This window comes from Centruroides vittatus, unplaced genomic scaffold (genome assembly GCF_030686945.1).
Source record: "Centruroides vittatus isolate TY-2023 unplaced genomic scaffold, ASM3068694v2 contig_983, whole genome shotgun sequence".
NCBI classification, from domain to species: domain Eukaryota; kingdom Metazoa; phylum Arthropoda; class Arachnida; order Scorpiones; family Buthidae; genus Centruroides; species Centruroides vittatus.
Window position 1 is genome coordinate 358,912 of NW_027122654.1, and position 18,040 is coordinate 376,951.

Below are 18,040 nucleotides of genomic sequence, written 5' to 3' on the forward strand. Positions count from 1 at the left end.
AAACTGCACTTTAAACTAGAGAATTATTTTAACTGGAGTTAGATTAATTTTATTTTTGTAATAAACTTATAATAAAAACAATAAATAAATTTCTGTTGGAAAATTGAATAAATACATCCGACTTTTATAAAAAAAAAACTAAAAAAAACTTTATAGATTAAAATTTAAAAAGAAATTAATACAGAAAATAAGGAATTTAAATCAATTAAAATCATTTAAATGAAAAGGATGAGAGGAACAAATGGAGATTTTAATGAAAATTTATTCCTAAGAGGATCGGATAGTCTTGATTTCTGCTATGATTTAGAGTTTGTGTTTAAGAATCTTATATTTTAAAATATTTTTGTGAAGGTATTAAAAGTGTCTTTTATTAAAAGATATTTTGCTCTTTGTTACTTTTCTTCTCTAAGTGATGATGAGATTTCTTCGTTCCTGTAGTTTGCAGTGTTCTATTTATTTTTTTAAGTCAAAAATGGTTTTTCGATTACTGAGTTACTGATATTCTGTTTTAATACTGTTTCATTTGTTAGAAGAGATCACGATTAAATCAATCACGACCTCTTCTAAAATATTTCCTTTATAGCAATGAACGTATGATTAATTATTTAAATAAAATCATTAACAATTTTTATAGGCAGAGGATAAAAAAAGTTTGATAATTTGGCTTTATGTCTGTTTATTTGTTAATGGGAAATCTTTTTGGTATTCATAGGGAAAATTGAAAACTCTTATATTTGAAAATCATAAAATAAAGAAACGTAAACTACCATTAACTTATAACGAAACAAGATGATTTCCTAAGTGAGATAATGAGTAAAGGTGCCAATAAAAAGACTTAAACATAGCTAATGGCAAAAGAAAAAGGACTTTTATCCATTTGCTGCATTTGTTGGATGTAATCAATTTGTACCCATTAGAGTCTGCCAATGTAAAAATAGAACATAACGAAATCCTGTTGTTAACATTCTAGTTTTATCGTTGAATAGTTTGAAAAAGTGAGAAACGTGAGATTAAATTCTGTATGACATGCTTTTAACTTTACGTATCTAGAAAGAAGTAATGGATATACGTAAAGGACAGTCCTTGAAAAATATTTTAAGTATAAGAAATTGGTTAGATTTAAAAATGAATTTTACAGTAAGTCGTCGAAAGAAGTGGGGAAACTTTAACAGCTTTCCTTATTTAATTCATACAATATAATGAGTAGACCCATGAATTTTCAAATATAAAAGGATATTGCAGAAAAATTTTAGTGCCTATAATCTAATTTAGATACAGATTTAAAATATAATTATCAATTGGGTCAATCACGCTTTGTTGACTTTATAGTAAAATTTCCATTACAATGCCGATGCAAATATTTGTTAATTAAATTTATTCGTATCCTTATCGGATTTCGTTTAGAGAAACTTAATCTAGTAAATTCTACATTGTCGAGTTAATAACATTTACAAGAAATTTATATCACTAACCAGACAGATATGACCAACTCATAAGCCATTTTCTTAATTGGTTTGCATAAAAAGTATTACACATAGAAAGGAAGTTCGTTATTATTTATAAGCCATTCCTTTGCTGTATTTAGTATAAAAATAATGATTCAAAAAAGCGTATTCATATTTAGTTACTTTGTTTCAATTAATTAGATTTCTTTTATCAAAAAGATTAACAACATTTTCTGATAAACAATTAAAGAGCTTTGCCTACTTCATTAACAGATTAACTTCATTAGTATTCAAGATGTTCTTGGACACGTTAAATATGGTAAAACAAGACTTTAACCATTATTAAAAACATTGTTTTCAATGAAATTTCATTGTTAAGAATTTAAATAAAAAATGTAACAAATTGCAAAGAGATTCAACATTTTTCTATTATTAAAATTTTAAATCGATCAATATTTCATCCATTATGGACTAAGTTTAAGTACTGTACTTTCGTTGTGTTCCTGTATATTCATTTAGAAAAACTCTTTAACGTTCTCAAACAGTCTTATAATTTTTATTGGTATAAATAAATTTAATTATATTATTCAATAATATAGAAAGTAGTAAAATCGATTTGCTTACTCTTAGATAAATTGATAATCAATCATCTCTTTTCATATCAGGTCGTAGGGAAGAGGAAGTAAAAAAAAAAAAAAAAATGGAGGAAAAAATAAATAAAAATTGACTGATGGAATCATGTTTGTTTATTGATCTAGTCGAAGTCAGGAATCTTTATTGTTTCCTTTTTTGATTAAAAAAATAACATTGTATGTTTTAACTTTATTTTGCCGAATAGGAGACTAGATGTTTAGTAAATAGAAACTATATTAACCATTTTCTATTCAAACAAATGTTTAGAAGCGAAATTTAATGGGACAACTTTATCTCGAACAATGCAATCCTCTAGAGATGATCTAGGTTTAACATACTAATCAGTTAGCTAAATTTTACAAAATTTCCTGAAAATTAATGATTGCGTTAACGTTTTTATTTGATATTATTGATGAATATGAATCAACTTCTTTATCATCAACTGAATAACTGCGATAATAACCGTATCATTTGTATAATTCGTTGTTACCTTGCATCGCATTAATAAGCACAGGATAATTAGAGATACATCATTAGAATGAAACTGTTTATACCTATAACAACATGCATTAATTATCTATATTTACTTGACAAACGGATAATCATTAGTACTCATCTGAGAATCCGTATTTTCGGATATTTTATCCTTTTTTTTTAAAGTAGCGTAGAAGTATATCTCCCCTTTTGGAATGCCGCAGGGATATCTATAAAGTAACATGAAGAAGGAATCTTCTATAGACATTTATTTTTGCCTGCAAGACAACTATTGATTCTTTCTTCTATTTTAAGAAAGAGCAATTTGTGTTTGATGATCAAAGAGTTTAGTTTGTAAATAATAAGAACAAATTAAAAAAAATAAAATTCTATCTATTCTAATTAAATTTGTTAGAAAAAATATTATATGTATATATCATAAATTAAAAAATGAACTTAATTAAACGCATCATACAAAAATGTGTTACTTGAAGATTCTTCATTAACATCTTTTTCAATCGTGTTCTACTTTTCTCGTTAACGATTTGGTTGGTGTAAGATGCTTTTTTTTTTCTTTCCCTCCTTCGTTTCTCCAAATATTGAACGGTATGCTTGTAAATTTGATGATTTAGAAGGTTGGTTTTGACATGAGTAAATTAATGATTTTTTTAAAATAAGTAGTTTTTCATTTTTTATTTTGTTTTTTAACAGCTATGAAGTGTGCAGTACGTTGGCAATAACAATTATAAAAAAATATATCCCGGAGTTAATTTCCAACTCTTAGAATCTAATAAATTATATACTTTTTAAATAGAATTTAAAATAGAAAAAAAAGTAAAAATACAGTCTATAAAATTTAAAAGTACTGTGCATTTTTAAAATTGTATAATATCATTTGAATTTTACACGAGAAAAACAAAAGATTATATTTTCCTCCCATTTAGAACTATAATTGATTTATTTTTTAATATATTTCAATGCTTTATATTTAAGGCTTCTTAAAGTTATCGAGTAATAAACTTATATGGATTTAAGATTTATTAAATTCACTTTCAAACAGTTTACAGAAGTAATTTAATAATAAATATTTACTAAAATTCTATTGCTCTGATGTCCTTTACATTTTAAAATCACGTATTTTACTTAAATATTTGATTAATTAAATATTACATTTTTACAAAAATAAGTTATTTAAATCGTCGTTATTTTAACTTCTTTTTTCCACAATATAATTAAATATTTAGTGCTTTTTGTGAAACTTTTTAATTAAGTGATACTCGAATACTCAACCACGTTCTCAGTTTCTTACTTAACAAGAATTTATCGAAGAAAAATTTTATTTTTTTCATTTTATCTTTGTTTTATACTGTTGTTAGTTAAGTTATTTCATTTAAATTAAAGTTTTATTTTTATTTTTTTAATTAGGACAGTTTTTGTAAGCTGTATAGATTTAATATCAAAGACATTAATTTAAAATTTAATTATATATCATTCTAATGTGGAAAAAATATAAATAAAATTTCGAAATTGAAAACTTAAAACACCGCAAACGCTCTTCAATAAGTGTAAAAAAAGCTATTTTAAGAGGATGATACGTTTGTAGACTTAAAGATTGTGGGAAACAAAAACATCTTAAGTTACTTTATTCCTAGTCCATAAAAAAGAGGAACATAGCAAAGGTCAAATGACACTCGGAAGCTCTATTACACTCGGTCAAGAAGTTAGTGCTGGAGCTAAAGTATGGAGTTTTATGAAGAAAGTGCTATAAATGCTTGCTGTAGGAAGTGTAGTTTACTCTGCAATCTGTTTTGTTCGGGGTCATAAGTCCGGTGTCATAAACTTTTTAATATTGTTAATAGATGAGTACTTATTGTGTTTGTTCACATTAAGTCTTGATTTTCAGCCATTAAATATTTGCTTTCTTAATGAATTTAAAGTAAACATATAAATAAACGTATATTGCTTTTATTTCCAGTATTGTTTTGCAATAACGTATCGTCGAGAGGGTTCTAGACAATATGATTTGAAAGCAGAGACAGAAGCAGAATGCAACAGTTGGATCCAGGCGATAGAAGGAGCTAGGTAACAAGCAATTACACTATAATAAAATTAAAATTATTAATGTTTTCTTTTATTATTAAATTGAACTTAATTGAAAATTTTCACCTATATAATTAAATTAACTTAAAGAAATAAAATTATCTATAAGCGGCAAAGTCTGGTAAAAATGAGAATTTTTAAAAAAATTAATTATATTTAATTCGTGTATCAACTTTAATGACTAATTAATAAACCAGTTTAAAATAATTTTTGAAAATCAAATAAGCAATTTTAAATTTAATTTAATAAATTAATTTTTAATAAAAACACTAATTTATATTTTTAAGAAAATTCGCAATTTACCCTATTAAGGTAAAGCCAATCAGAAATAAATAAATTTTGAAATTAACCAATAAATAAAATTTTGACTAAATATTTAGTACGAGGCCACGGCTTAATAATTGCAATAACGTGTAAAAATGATTTTAACCAATCACAGCAAGTTACAATTTTAAATCAACCAATAATCATTTTTATTTTAAATTAATTTCCACTATTGTTTGTATTGAATTTTTTTTTCATTTTAATATATAAATATGTGACTTGGAAAATTAAGAGCCACAGAAATATAAATTAAAATAATAAAAATAAGCAAATAAATAGCAATATTAAGTTTTAGAGCATTCTAAATTTTTAAAACTTTTATAACGCTGTTTTCATAAAAAAACATAAAAATATGTGACACGATTAACACGATATTATTTAAAAGATATCGAGGAAACAAGTACTTACCTTAACAACAGAAACTCTCTTTATACTTTAATGGAATCTTTATCATCTTTCACCCTTCAATTGCATTATCACCATCTGCTGAAACATATATATTTATAATTAATATGTTCTGTAACATTGGGAATTATGAAACAAAATTCCCATGTTACTTGATATATTAACTTGAGTGCTTTTTATTAATTTGCCTAGTAAACATCGTAATGTTAATTCATTCGATTGTAATCGTATCTGAAAGCGCAATTGTTGTGATCGATGTTTTTATTGTAATTAATTCAAAACTTACGATAACGCTTTATAAACTAAATTAAACCCTTTATGATTTTATTTTTTATTTTCAGTTTTAGTAAAGTAGTCCTGCAGAAAGAAGAATTGGAACAAAAACATCTTCATCTGGTGCAAATTGTAGAAAGTGAAAAAACTGCCAAATGGCAATACGCTCAGCAATGCGAGGAATTGTCGATGGAAATCAAGAAACTTCGTGCAGAAGTAAGTTAAAAATGACGTCATGAATCAAATAACATATTTTTTTACTATCATTTTTAGGATATTCATGTGATGGTTTTTTTTTCAATGATATATAATCTTCCACTACTTTCATACCTGTTTCTTCCACTCTGATTGAACTAAATGATATTTAATAGTCACAAATTGTTGTAATTTTGATTTTATATTTTACTTGATTGTTCTTCATTACTGAGATTATAATACATATTTTCTTATATTATAAAATTGCATGATAAATATATTCGTATACTTCTGAAAATCTTTGTTAATTTATTATTTTACGGTTAAAGTAGATAATAATTAGATAATTTCTAATATAAGTAATAGAAGAAAAGTTTTTTTCCTTAGATAAAAATATTTTACAGTATAAATTCTCTTTCATTTTAAAATAATTGAATCAAAAGTAATGTCTAGGAATGAAACACAACTATACTTAATTCAAATATTAGAAATGTATGTTTTTATTATTGAAAAATACTCGAGGGGAATTTAATTTTACTTAAAGAAGTGAAACTTTTGTGAATCTAGATAAATAACTTTAAGTTTTCTAAATTTATTTTTTAAATTCTTTGCATACTTGTAAGTTATACAATGTACCGTACTGTACAGTACAGTACAAGATCACCAGATTTAAAACAATATATTAAGAGAAAACATAACATTTCAGAGTTTATTGATATTTATCTTTCTTTTTTCAACAATTTCATTCTGTTTCTAAGTATAAAATTCAATTACAAATATAACCGAACTAACGTAAAAAAATAAAAATGAATATTTCATTTCATAAATTCCAAATGACCTAGCTTAGAGTAAAACATGTGATTGTGCTTTTGCCACATTTATTCAATTTTTCTTGATGGAATTTCGTACAAAATGAAAAAAATATACATATTTTAAGTCGTTTCTTATAAAGTTTATTAAATTAACAAATTATAATTTATGGCTGTAATCTTCGAATTCTAAAAGAGTCCATTTTAATAACATACAAATTTAATATTAATAAATAAGATTTTCAAAATTTTAATGTTTTTAGTGTAGTATGTTTATAATAATAAGATTTTAAATAAAAATATTCTTATAAATTCTCTAAGCTACGAAAATAATGAGAGCAAATTTTAATTATAGAAATTTTATACTTTAAACTTATAAAGAAGTATGTAATATGAGAACAGATGAAAGCCAGTATATTTTTTTCCTTTATTAACGGAGTTATATAATATGTACTGATATAATACATATAAAAAATAAACACTGTCTATTTTTTTAAACAGCATTTTGTATCAGCAAGAACCGTTTTTAGTGTGTGGTCAATTAATTTTTTTAAAAATCTTATATTAGTAAAAGTAAATATTTTAATTTTTAATAATAAAATTAATTTCTAAAATCAGTAGTAATCTCAAAGTCATCTTTAAGTATATAATTAATAAATATCTATAATTTTATAACTAAAAACTGTTTTATATTAAGGCTAAAAATTCAATTTCTTTTTTTAAAAAATATGTTTATTCTGCTATATTAAGGTTCATTTAATGATGTGTAAATCATATAAAACCATCTGCAATATGATAGTTTCTAAGAAAGATAAACATATCAGAAATAAGATTGTAAATATATACTATATACAGCTATTTCAGATAGGCCAAAGCACATCATATATTATTATAGGATACGCATGAATGATAAATGGTATATACTACTTTTCACTTGAAATATAAGAGAGAGAGAATTTTATAGTATAATCTTGATTCATATAATGATTGTCATGCTATTTTTTATTAGAGGCACTGTAATTTAAAATTCTCAAATAATAAACTACTCAAAAGAGTTTTAGAGAAAATATTTAAAATTTTACGATATTATGTTTGGAAAAATGCTGATTTATATCCACAGAGCAATTCAACAGTATTGGGTTTATATTAGTAGATATATTAATTTTTTGTGCTTAATTTAATCATTCTATTAAATTTTGATACGATAGAAAATAGATTTTATTAATATTTTTAGTATAAAACGCTTTACTATCAATTTTAATAAATTTCTTCCTTAAAAATTGTGATCATTTAGCTATTTTTCTCCTTTATTTTTCAGTAATAAAACATAATAATGCGTCTACTTAACAGTTAAATAGTAGAAAAATGGAGCAAAACGTTGTTCAAAGAAAATAAATGCGTGTCAAAGATGAAAAAGAAATTGTTTAAAATGACGTTTTCAATATTTTTGGTACTTTTTAAATAAAATATTAAGCAGAATTTTTTTTTACACAATTTTTCAGATTTAATACTATATATATTTGATGTACTAAATCTATAAAATTGAAGTGTCACGTTTTCTCATTGATCACATTACTCTAGCTTTTTTCTTTATATCGAATTATTCTGGATAATATGCTTATGATTGAAGATAATTGATATAATGCTTGCGTTAAATTATTATAACTGTGATTCCATTCATATAATTTTATTCGAATATTTTTTTGATTATTTTAGCTTTTACTTTTTATATTAAATTTATAGTAAATAATTTTTAATGTTTTATATAATAATTGAAAAAATATACGAAATTTAGTCATTATGTTTCGTATAAAAAGCATTAACACAATTTCTAAGTAATACAATTTAAATTAACCAATCAGAGATAGATTACCTGAAAATTAACCATTAAAATAAAGTATTTTTACATCGGCGACAAATCCCGCCTTAAAATATTTAAATTTAAAAATCTAACCAATTAACGCGCATCAACTTTTAATTTCATCCAATAGAATGAAATCGTTCGTTATACATATATTTTTTAAAATAATAAAATATTTAATAATTTCAGAATTTATTTTTCTTTTATAAATTATATAAAAATTAAACTATTTATATTATGATTTAGGAAAAAAATAAAATAAAATTTTAATAATCTCAAGTAAATTAACTAGAAAATCATTATAAATTTTTAATTATCTCTCAAAGCTGTGTCAATTGAAGAGAGAATGGCGAATGACTCCAAGCAAGTCTGAAGAAGAAGATAGCGAAGAAATTCGTAAAATTAAAAAGGTAAAAAAAAAGGAAAAATTATTAAAAATCAATGAAAAATTTTATATTTAAAAAAACATTTCAATCATTAAAACTCTTGAGATAATTTTCTACATTTCTGATACTTAACTTTCGCATTTTTCATTAGTTATTTTTATTTTTTAAAATAATCTTCTTTGATATTCTGTTACAAATTTAGTAATTACATCTTTTCGTCAGGTTCAAAGCTTCTTTAGGGGATGGTTATGTCGAAGAAGGTGGAAACAAATAGTTGCAGAATATATCAACTCACCACATGCAGAAGCTATGAGGAAAAGAAACAGGTAAATAAATTCATAAAGAGGAGGAGGATTCCAGGAAATGGATCGTGTGATTTATCTACCGTGCCAAATATGCAATTCCGTTTTTTTCCCCTACGCAATTACACTACTATAATTGCTTCTGTAATATCCTATCACATCATGTCGTCCTTAAAATAACTTCTTTGATTAATGTTTTTTAAAGAGAAGATATCTTTACTTGGCTTAAACTAATGTTTTGCTTGTTTTGTATCATAGTTTAGTATTCAAGATGGTCGAATCCGAGGAAGAATATGTGGAACAACTTCAGCTAATAGTTTCGTGTTTTTTGAGACCATTTAAAATGGCAGCAAGTTCTCAAAAACCACCTTGTACTCATGATGAAGTGAATTCTATATTCCTCAATGGGTAAGAAAAATTCATCGTTTTATGAATAGCAAAATCAATTAATGTAAAATATAATTAAATTTAGTTTATATATGTGTGTTTATTAATAATTTTAATTCAAAAATATCCGTTAATAGCTCAAGAATTTTTTTTTTCGTTAAAAATAATAATTCTACTCGTCTCAAATACAGTAACTTATTTATCGTAATGTTTATTTTATTTCCTTTTTTTACATACGAACTGATTTAGAATCTTAAATCTGTTAATTATTATTAATAATTAAACTCAAGGGAGTATAATAAGAAGGTTTTTATTACTTTTGTTATCTCTACATCACGATTATGATGTACTGATTTATCTCCTCGGGGATATGGCATTGATTTAATGAGCAAAATATAATTGTATCATGAAGAATTTCTTTCGTTTCCTTATTTTTATATCTTAATTATTACTTATAATTTTTATTAAAGGGCAGTGTTAATGTCAAACATACAAATAAAAATAACTTCTAAAATCTAACATAATTAAATTTAAATTAAATCAATACAGTTTTTGAATATATATTATTATTATTATTATTATTATTATTTTAAAAAAATAAAATTTGTAAAAAAATATTTTATCTTTCCAATTACTTCTGTAATAAAGTTAGATGGAAAATGGAGCTTTTAAACATTGATAAGATGCTTTTTAATGCAATTTATTCAACATTACAATCTGTTTATATGAGGATATTATGGAAAATTTGTTTCAGTAAAAAGATTACTAAATTCAATATAAACTATAATTTTATTATTCTTTAGTTTCTTTTTTTCTTCACATTTTCAACAAAACAGGAAGGAAAAAAATGACGTCTGAAAGGCAAAAAATGTCGGATATTTCTCAACTGATGTATCAAAATAAGCGATATCACATGTATAAGGAAATAAATTGTAGTTACAAACATATGATATATTTTTCGAGTATTACATATGAATGATGACAGACATATCTAAAGATATTTTTTCCAGATTATAGGTCTTTAATTCAAAAGTCTGTGAACTTACATCTGCTAAACAACTTATATAATTTTTCATTAAAAATTATTGAAAAAACGTCGTTTTTTGTTTTTGTATGTAAAATGCAATTTATAATTTAAAAAACATATATATTTTCTAAAATTAATAAGCCAAAAAATTGAAAAATTAAAAATTTATTCACCGAGGAGAATATTCGAATTATAAAATGAAATGTAGATATTAAAATTCTATTAAAAATTAATTCTAATAAGGTTATAAAAATAAAAATTAATAGGATAGAAAGTACGAAAAAAAATGAAAAGAATGGAAGAAAGTAGAGAAATAAATCGTTAAAAATAAAGAATATTATTATGATTATTTTTAATTGCATATATGAACCAAAACAGATATTAAAAATGCATTATTAAGAAAGAAATCGTTAAAAATGTTATTTAGAAAACATGCACTTAACGTTTTATCGACGAAAAAGATCATTAAGGTAAAAAAATTTTTCTAAAATATAATAAATTTCCATTATTTTTTTTATAAGTTTAATTTAATATATACTTTTAAACAAATAAACTACAGCAGATTTAAAAGTATTCTGTGATAAATTTGTGTATTTTGACATTTCAAAGATTGATAAATAAGAGTAAACCTCCACAGGGATTACACTCTACTTATATAGAAGATTAGATACTAAGTCAATACTTTATATTCTTTATTCTTTCTTTCTTTTTATAAGCGAAACCGTCATGTTCCTCCACCAAATTTTCATCAAAGGATTAACTGCCAGAATGGAAAGCTGGCCAACATTAGTTTTAGGTAAATATTAATTTCTAAAAAAGCTTTTAATAATTAACTATTACACTAAGTAACTTTCTGATTTAATAAGAAATATTTAAAGTTCTGAAAAGACAGAAATTTATTTAAATTCATTTTTTTTCAGGTGACCTGTTTGACATGCTTCTACCCATGCTCACAATCTACCAGGAATATGTCCGAAATCATCACTACAGTCTTCAAGTCCTAGCCGAATGTAAACAGAGAGAAAAATTCGCTGCAATACTTCAACGTTTAGAGGAGAAGTCGACATTGCAAGGGCGAACACTGGAAAATTTTCTAACATATCCCATGCATCAAGCAAGTTGCATAAATCCTGAACAATTTTAACGGTATACGAATAGGAAAATAAGTTATTTTTCTTAAAGTTTAATTAATATAAATTTTTAGATCCCTAGGTACATTGTTCTTCTTCACGAACTTCTTGCACATACTCCCCATAATCATGTAGAAAGAAAGAGTTTAGAAATAGCTAGAGTTAAATTAGAAGAGTTATCGAGGGTGAGTTCATAGCTTTGTATTGATTTAATTTAACCCTTAAAAATTGCTTATTACATGTCATTTAAGCAGCAGATGCATGATGAAGTTAGCGAAACAGAAAACATCCGAAAGAATTTAGCCATCGAGAGAATAATTATCGGAGGGTGCGATATTCTTCTAGATGTTAATCAAGTTTTCGTACGACAGGGTAGGCATATAAACTATATAATTATTTTTTAAAATTAATAAATATTAAATATTTAATAATATTATTGAATTTTTTGCATAAAACAATTAAATAAATTTATTTTAATAAATTATTTTAAAATACTGTAAGAGTAGATAAATTCGACTGTGGCGCCATCTTTCGTTATAAATTTAATCTTAGGAAACTAATACTTTCTTCCATATTAAATATTTAAACTCTATTTTTCTGTTTAAATTTAAAATGAAGAGGAGTTTTTACGAGATTAATAAAAATAAATGATGTAACGGTACTGTTTAAAACGATGCGCCACTCGTTCCATCTAGCGGGAATATAGGAAATTATTTTTGGAACTTTTTAAATTTATTCATTATTTAATTTTTTTTTAAATCAATTAATTAAAAATATTACTTAGGTGGAATATTACTCATTTAATTTAAATTTTTTTATTATTATCAATTTTTTATTACAGGGAGTGTTATACAAATAATAAGCAGCGAAAAAACGAAAGGCCAACGTTCGAGAATCGGAAATTTGAGAGGTGAAAAGGAATTAGTGAGACAGTGCTACCTTTTCACAAACCACATGCTTCTCTGTACTCGAACTTCAGCTGGAAAACTCCATCTTGTGGAGGTAAATATCCTCATCACCAAGGTTTGTAATTGTAAGTAAACATACTGACACACTTCTTTTATTGACAGAACGTTGGCAAGATACCTCTAGCAGATGCCACACTTATAGAGGAACCAAACGAACAGTTTCAATTTACTGTGGACGATGGAGGTAAGCACAGAGTAGAGAATTGGCTGAAATATAACGCATTCAAAGGACCATTTATACAGCTGTTTAAAGGCGAGTTGTTATTACGGTAACTATGCTCATGGAGAAATTTTTCAGAATGTTTTATTATTCAGCTTCCATTCCCCTATTTTTCAATATATAATAATAAATTTTTGATTTTTTTTGAAATTTTTAAATTCAATTTCCTTAGCTATTTTTTAATATATACATATACCCTTATTTCCTCCTTTTTAAAAACATTTTAAAGGCATGCTGAAGCTGCTAAAATCGTGGGCATGCTTGCATTTTTTACATGGCATGACTACTTTTTTATATAGTTCAATCAAAGTACATTTTTTAAAATATGCATATATATATATATATATATATATATTTTTTTTTTTTTTACTGTTATGCTATCATATCGCACATGTTTATTGATAACATGCAAGGGCATGTGATACAAAATTTTATATATAAGCAAGCACAATTAAAGAAAAATATAATTTTTTTATTATTTTTTTTAATGGAGGAAAAATGAGCTTAGGGCGCACGTTAAAAACTATATCAAAAGTATTGACTGCTATCGAATTTATATATCTGACTCGCTTCTTTAGATCGATTTAATTATTTTTTAATATATATATATATTTTTTTTAGTACACGTGATCAATCGAAGTGTTTCTATTTTAAAAAGTAAAAGTATTATTAGCCGAATCGATCGGAGGATGTAATATGTCTTTCTTTCGTTTTTTGACCGACAGAGGGCGGCTCCATAAGTTCCGCTTCCAGTCAGAGCAGCGGGATGAGCAGCGACGCGAGCAGCGCGACATCTAGTGGGGGACAGAAGGACTATGGCGGATTAGACTTTAAGATCATCGTCGACTTCAAGAGTGGTCCACCGGTCACAATTCACTTAGTAGCACCGACCATGCAAGAAAAAGCAGCCTGGACCAGCGACATAAGTCAGGTGAGGCTAAAAAATCTCCAACGTATGACTTCCAGTGCTTATGTCAAACCTCCGGTGACACATATGGCGTTTTCATGAAAAAATAAGTGAAGGACACAAAAAAATCGGCCCGTTTTCCTTCACGTCAAGCTTAAAATCGACGTATGTTAACATTAAACGGGCGCAGATAACATTATCCGCGCTTAATGTCAAATGTCACGTGACCGGACAACCTGGAGCATTTTGCAATTAGAAGACGGAGAGAAGAAAAAATTTCTTAAGGAAAAAATCACTTAAAAATACTGCATAAATGGCGAAATAAAAACGAAAAATAATCCGCGAAAATTATCTACGATAATTTAAATGCGTGTATTATTTTTAAAATGATTGTTTGACAATTCATTTAGTCTTACGTAGGAAACGACGTATGCATTTCGTCATGCATGACGATTGCAAAAATTTGGATAGATGCTGATCTGATATAAATATTTATATTGAGGATTTTTATCATAAAAACATCACTTTACACGTGCATTTCTGTACGTTTTTAAACAAAATTGGCTTCTGTTCCCATTCTTCCTCTTGACATTCATTTAAATTTGTTCTGATGATTGTTTTTTATACCAATTAAGTGAAAGGAATTGATTGAGATAATTCTTGCACAATATCTCATGCATATAATATAGACATGGATACAATCAACACAAATTGAATTATCTTTCAAATTATAATAAAAATATTAATTTTTATATTGTATACATTAAAAAAATCACCTGACAGATGCTTCTTAACCCATAGAGTTTATTATAACAGTAACAATAAAAGGAGTTTTTCACTGATTTTATGCTGTCAAGACTAAATTGTTTGAATTGTTATGAATTGTTATTTATTTACTATGAATTGTTTGTGTTAATATACATCAAATTATTCAAGTAAACTTACTGTATATATTAAATAATGTGAAGCATGGCTTATGATCCATGTGATTCTCTAACAGCAGTATGACAAAGCTGACCGTTTCAAGATTCTGAGTGAAAAGCTCGGATAATATCACTACCCTTTTCCAAAATAATATTAAATAAGAACAGATAAATCATATTATATCACTGTTCTTACAGTAAATAAACTTAATTTGATTGACAATATAATATTACCATGGTACCACTAACATCACAGTGTTAATCAGTTCACATCATTGACTCTTATTGACGTTGACTCCTTAAGTGTGGCTCTTGTAGAATGCTTAGTTGACTACACCTTATGTATAGAATATGGAGTAAGTTTAATGGGTACTTGATCATACATAATTCAAGATAAAGAAATGTGATGTATTTTTGTGTACATGTGATGATGATTAGATCCAAAAAAAAGAATTAAAATGAATATTAATGAAATTTAAGTTTTATTTCGTTATTTTTTGCATATGCTTAAGGTTTTCCTTAAAAAGTTCAAGTATTAATTGAATTATCTATAAATAATTCTGTTCCTTTTGCTACTTTCTACATATACTATTTTTTTTCTGTTGTTAAAAAAAATTCTGTTAAAAAAATAGAAATTTTATAGTATTTTAAATTACAAAGAAATATGATAATTTTATATAAAATTTATCCAATTTTTATTTGATATATTTGTTAATAAATGTTATAAAATGATTAAATTTTTCAATTTTAATAAAAATCAAATAAGGTCTGAAAGAATTTAAAATGTTTTTTCTTGATTTACAGTGTATCGACAATGTCCATTTTAATGATTTGTTTCATAGTACAATGAGTGATTCATCTTCAGTTACGATGCCACATTCTGTTAGGTAAGTCAACAAAATGATATTCTGTACATCATTTAAAAACTGAATCAAATAACAAACATTAATGGATTATTTTATAACTTACCTGTTCAAAAATTATTATAATATAGTAATAAACATAATAAAATAATTTACATCTTCAAAAGTACAGTTTATTGATAATTAATCTAACATTGAAAAATTTATTATTTTATTGTTTATCTAACAGACATATAGTATGCATCAAAGATTAGTAAATTAACACCTTGACTAATATAATTTATTGTATTGTACATAAGGGACTGTCTATTAATTATGCCTATAATTTTGACCTCTGATATTGAAGAAATGGCTTTAAAAAGTTCTATAAATATTTTTTGACAGTTTATTCACATGACTAATAAGTAGGCTTACACGAACAAATTCATATACTACTATCACTAAAAAAGGCTATGTAAACAATGCATCTTCTCCCTCCATCGTCTTACAATGATATCAATTTTGTAATCCTTCTCTCTCATATCGTACACATAATTAATAGATGGCCCCTAATGTTAAATCGACTGATCATATATTACTGGTTGGACATAGATCATATAACATAAATATAGTTTATAAAAAAAATTTGCATCATATATTCTTTTCAAATAATGCATGAGTTGAGAGGAAGTATTAATTAATATTATTATAATAACAATTGGATTTTTATAATCTATTTTACTGTGGAGGCAAAATGAGTGATACTATAATACATTTAATAAAAATTTGATAAATTTTTAAACATTTGTTAGTTTAAACATGTAGCCATATGATGCTTTGATTTGAAATGGAATTGCAAGAAACTGAATTGTTTGTATTTGAAGTTATCTCTGCATAATTTACAGAAGTATATAATGGATATTTCTGTTAATAAGCTTTAGACTTAATTGCAGAAACTAAACAACTTCAATGTAACTATTGATTACAGAAATGAGCTCAGGTTTATTTTTAGAAACTTATTAATCAGAAGAATCATAATGTTCATCACTTTCTTCACTGTCATAAAAAACTGATTAGTTTATTATAACAACAATAATCTGTTGTCTGGGAAGGTATTTGCATTTCCTGTACTTCATTTTGGAGGGATGTAGTTTTCTCTGAAATTGTGGTTTTGAAAGTCTAGTATCTAAGTCTATGAGTTTATTGGCTTATTGTCTATAGATTTACTTTTGGAGCAGGCTTATTTATTGAATAATCTGGAATTAGTAATCTCCATGCCAAACTTCAGCTCTTATAGAACCTTACCCAGTATACTTATATAATTTTTTTTAATATAAACTTATTACATATGTATAAGTAGGTATAACTGATTATGTAGGTTTTCTAATTATTATGTAGTCTGATATATGCATGAATTGTGAGCATAACTTGCAACTTAATTTTGATTAGGCAATAAGGATATATTCATAATGTCAAAAGAGTATATATGTTTATCTAGCCAATTATAAAGTACAACTAAGGTAAATAACAGTGATATTTACTATAAAACAGTGAGAATTATAATATTTTAACTAAATATAATATAAAATACCATTTTAATAGAATATGGGCTTTCATGTATTTCTGATAGGTGATAGGTGAGTCCTATTGTGACAAGATTTGACCACTCCTCGAGTATGCTGTATTATGTACAATATAAAAACTATTTATATTTATGGAAACTTTATAGAGAATTAAATTCTTTGATATAATATGCTAAAGTCATAAGGCACTAAATGAACTAGCATTAAATATATTTAATTCAAGCAATGAATTAATAAACCGAACACGTTTTGAGGTTGACTATAATAATATCATGGTTAGGATTTGTTGTGTAGAATCTGTTAATAATTTTTGCATAAAAGTTAAGTCAGTTAATAATTTAAAGGACTTAATTTCTAAAGTAAATTTTTTTGTTTTATAAAAAGAATATTTAATTTGAGTAATGTAGGTTTTATAAGAGTTATCTGAATAGTTCAAGAAAACAAATAATTTAATTAATATGATTCTCATTTTAATAAATAAAATTATGTACTGGTATTTAATGATAAGTTGAAAAATACATACAAATTTGTCTTTATCCTGATATTTCTTTTTCTTAGAAAGGTAGCTATGATAAAAATATATTGTATTATGCAATCTATCATAAAAAAGTAGTGTGCTTTTGACATGAAACAATAAAATATTATTGAGAAATTTAAAAGAACAAATATTACTAAAATGAGAGAATATTCTCATAAAGTTTTCTTGATGGAATAATATATTACAAAATAATTTATTTGTGTTATCCTTCATTGGAATATTGGATTAAATCTGTATATTTATAAGACATTACTATCAATGATAAGCTGTTACTTTAATGTAGAAAAATTTAATTAAAATTAAAAAGC

The 18,040-nt window shown here is 25.1% G+C and overlaps 1 protein-coding gene across 1 annotated transcript in view; it reads left to right on the top strand.

Moving 5' to 3' along the window:
* LOC136985944 (ras-specific guanine nucleotide-releasing factor 2-like) overlaps nt 1–18,040 on the top strand; it is a 138,037-nt gene that overhangs the window by 69,237 nt on the left and 50,760 nt on the right. The window contains 13 exon segments of the mRNA XM_067283361.1: nt 4,528–4,634; nt 5,723–5,870; nt 8,846–8,929; nt 9,128–9,231; nt 9,466–9,615; nt 11,338–11,417; nt 11,542–11,735; nt 11,826–11,936; nt 12,006–12,123; nt 12,593–12,753; nt 12,822–12,903; nt 13,665–13,870; nt 15,574–15,656. Of these exon segments, the coding sequence (XP_067139462.1) occupies nt 4,528–4,634; nt 5,723–5,870; nt 8,846–8,929; nt 9,128–9,231; nt 9,466–9,615; nt 11,338–11,417; nt 11,542–11,735; nt 11,826–11,936; nt 12,006–12,123; nt 12,593–12,753; nt 12,822–12,903; nt 13,665–13,870; nt 15,574–15,656 (1,628 nt within the window).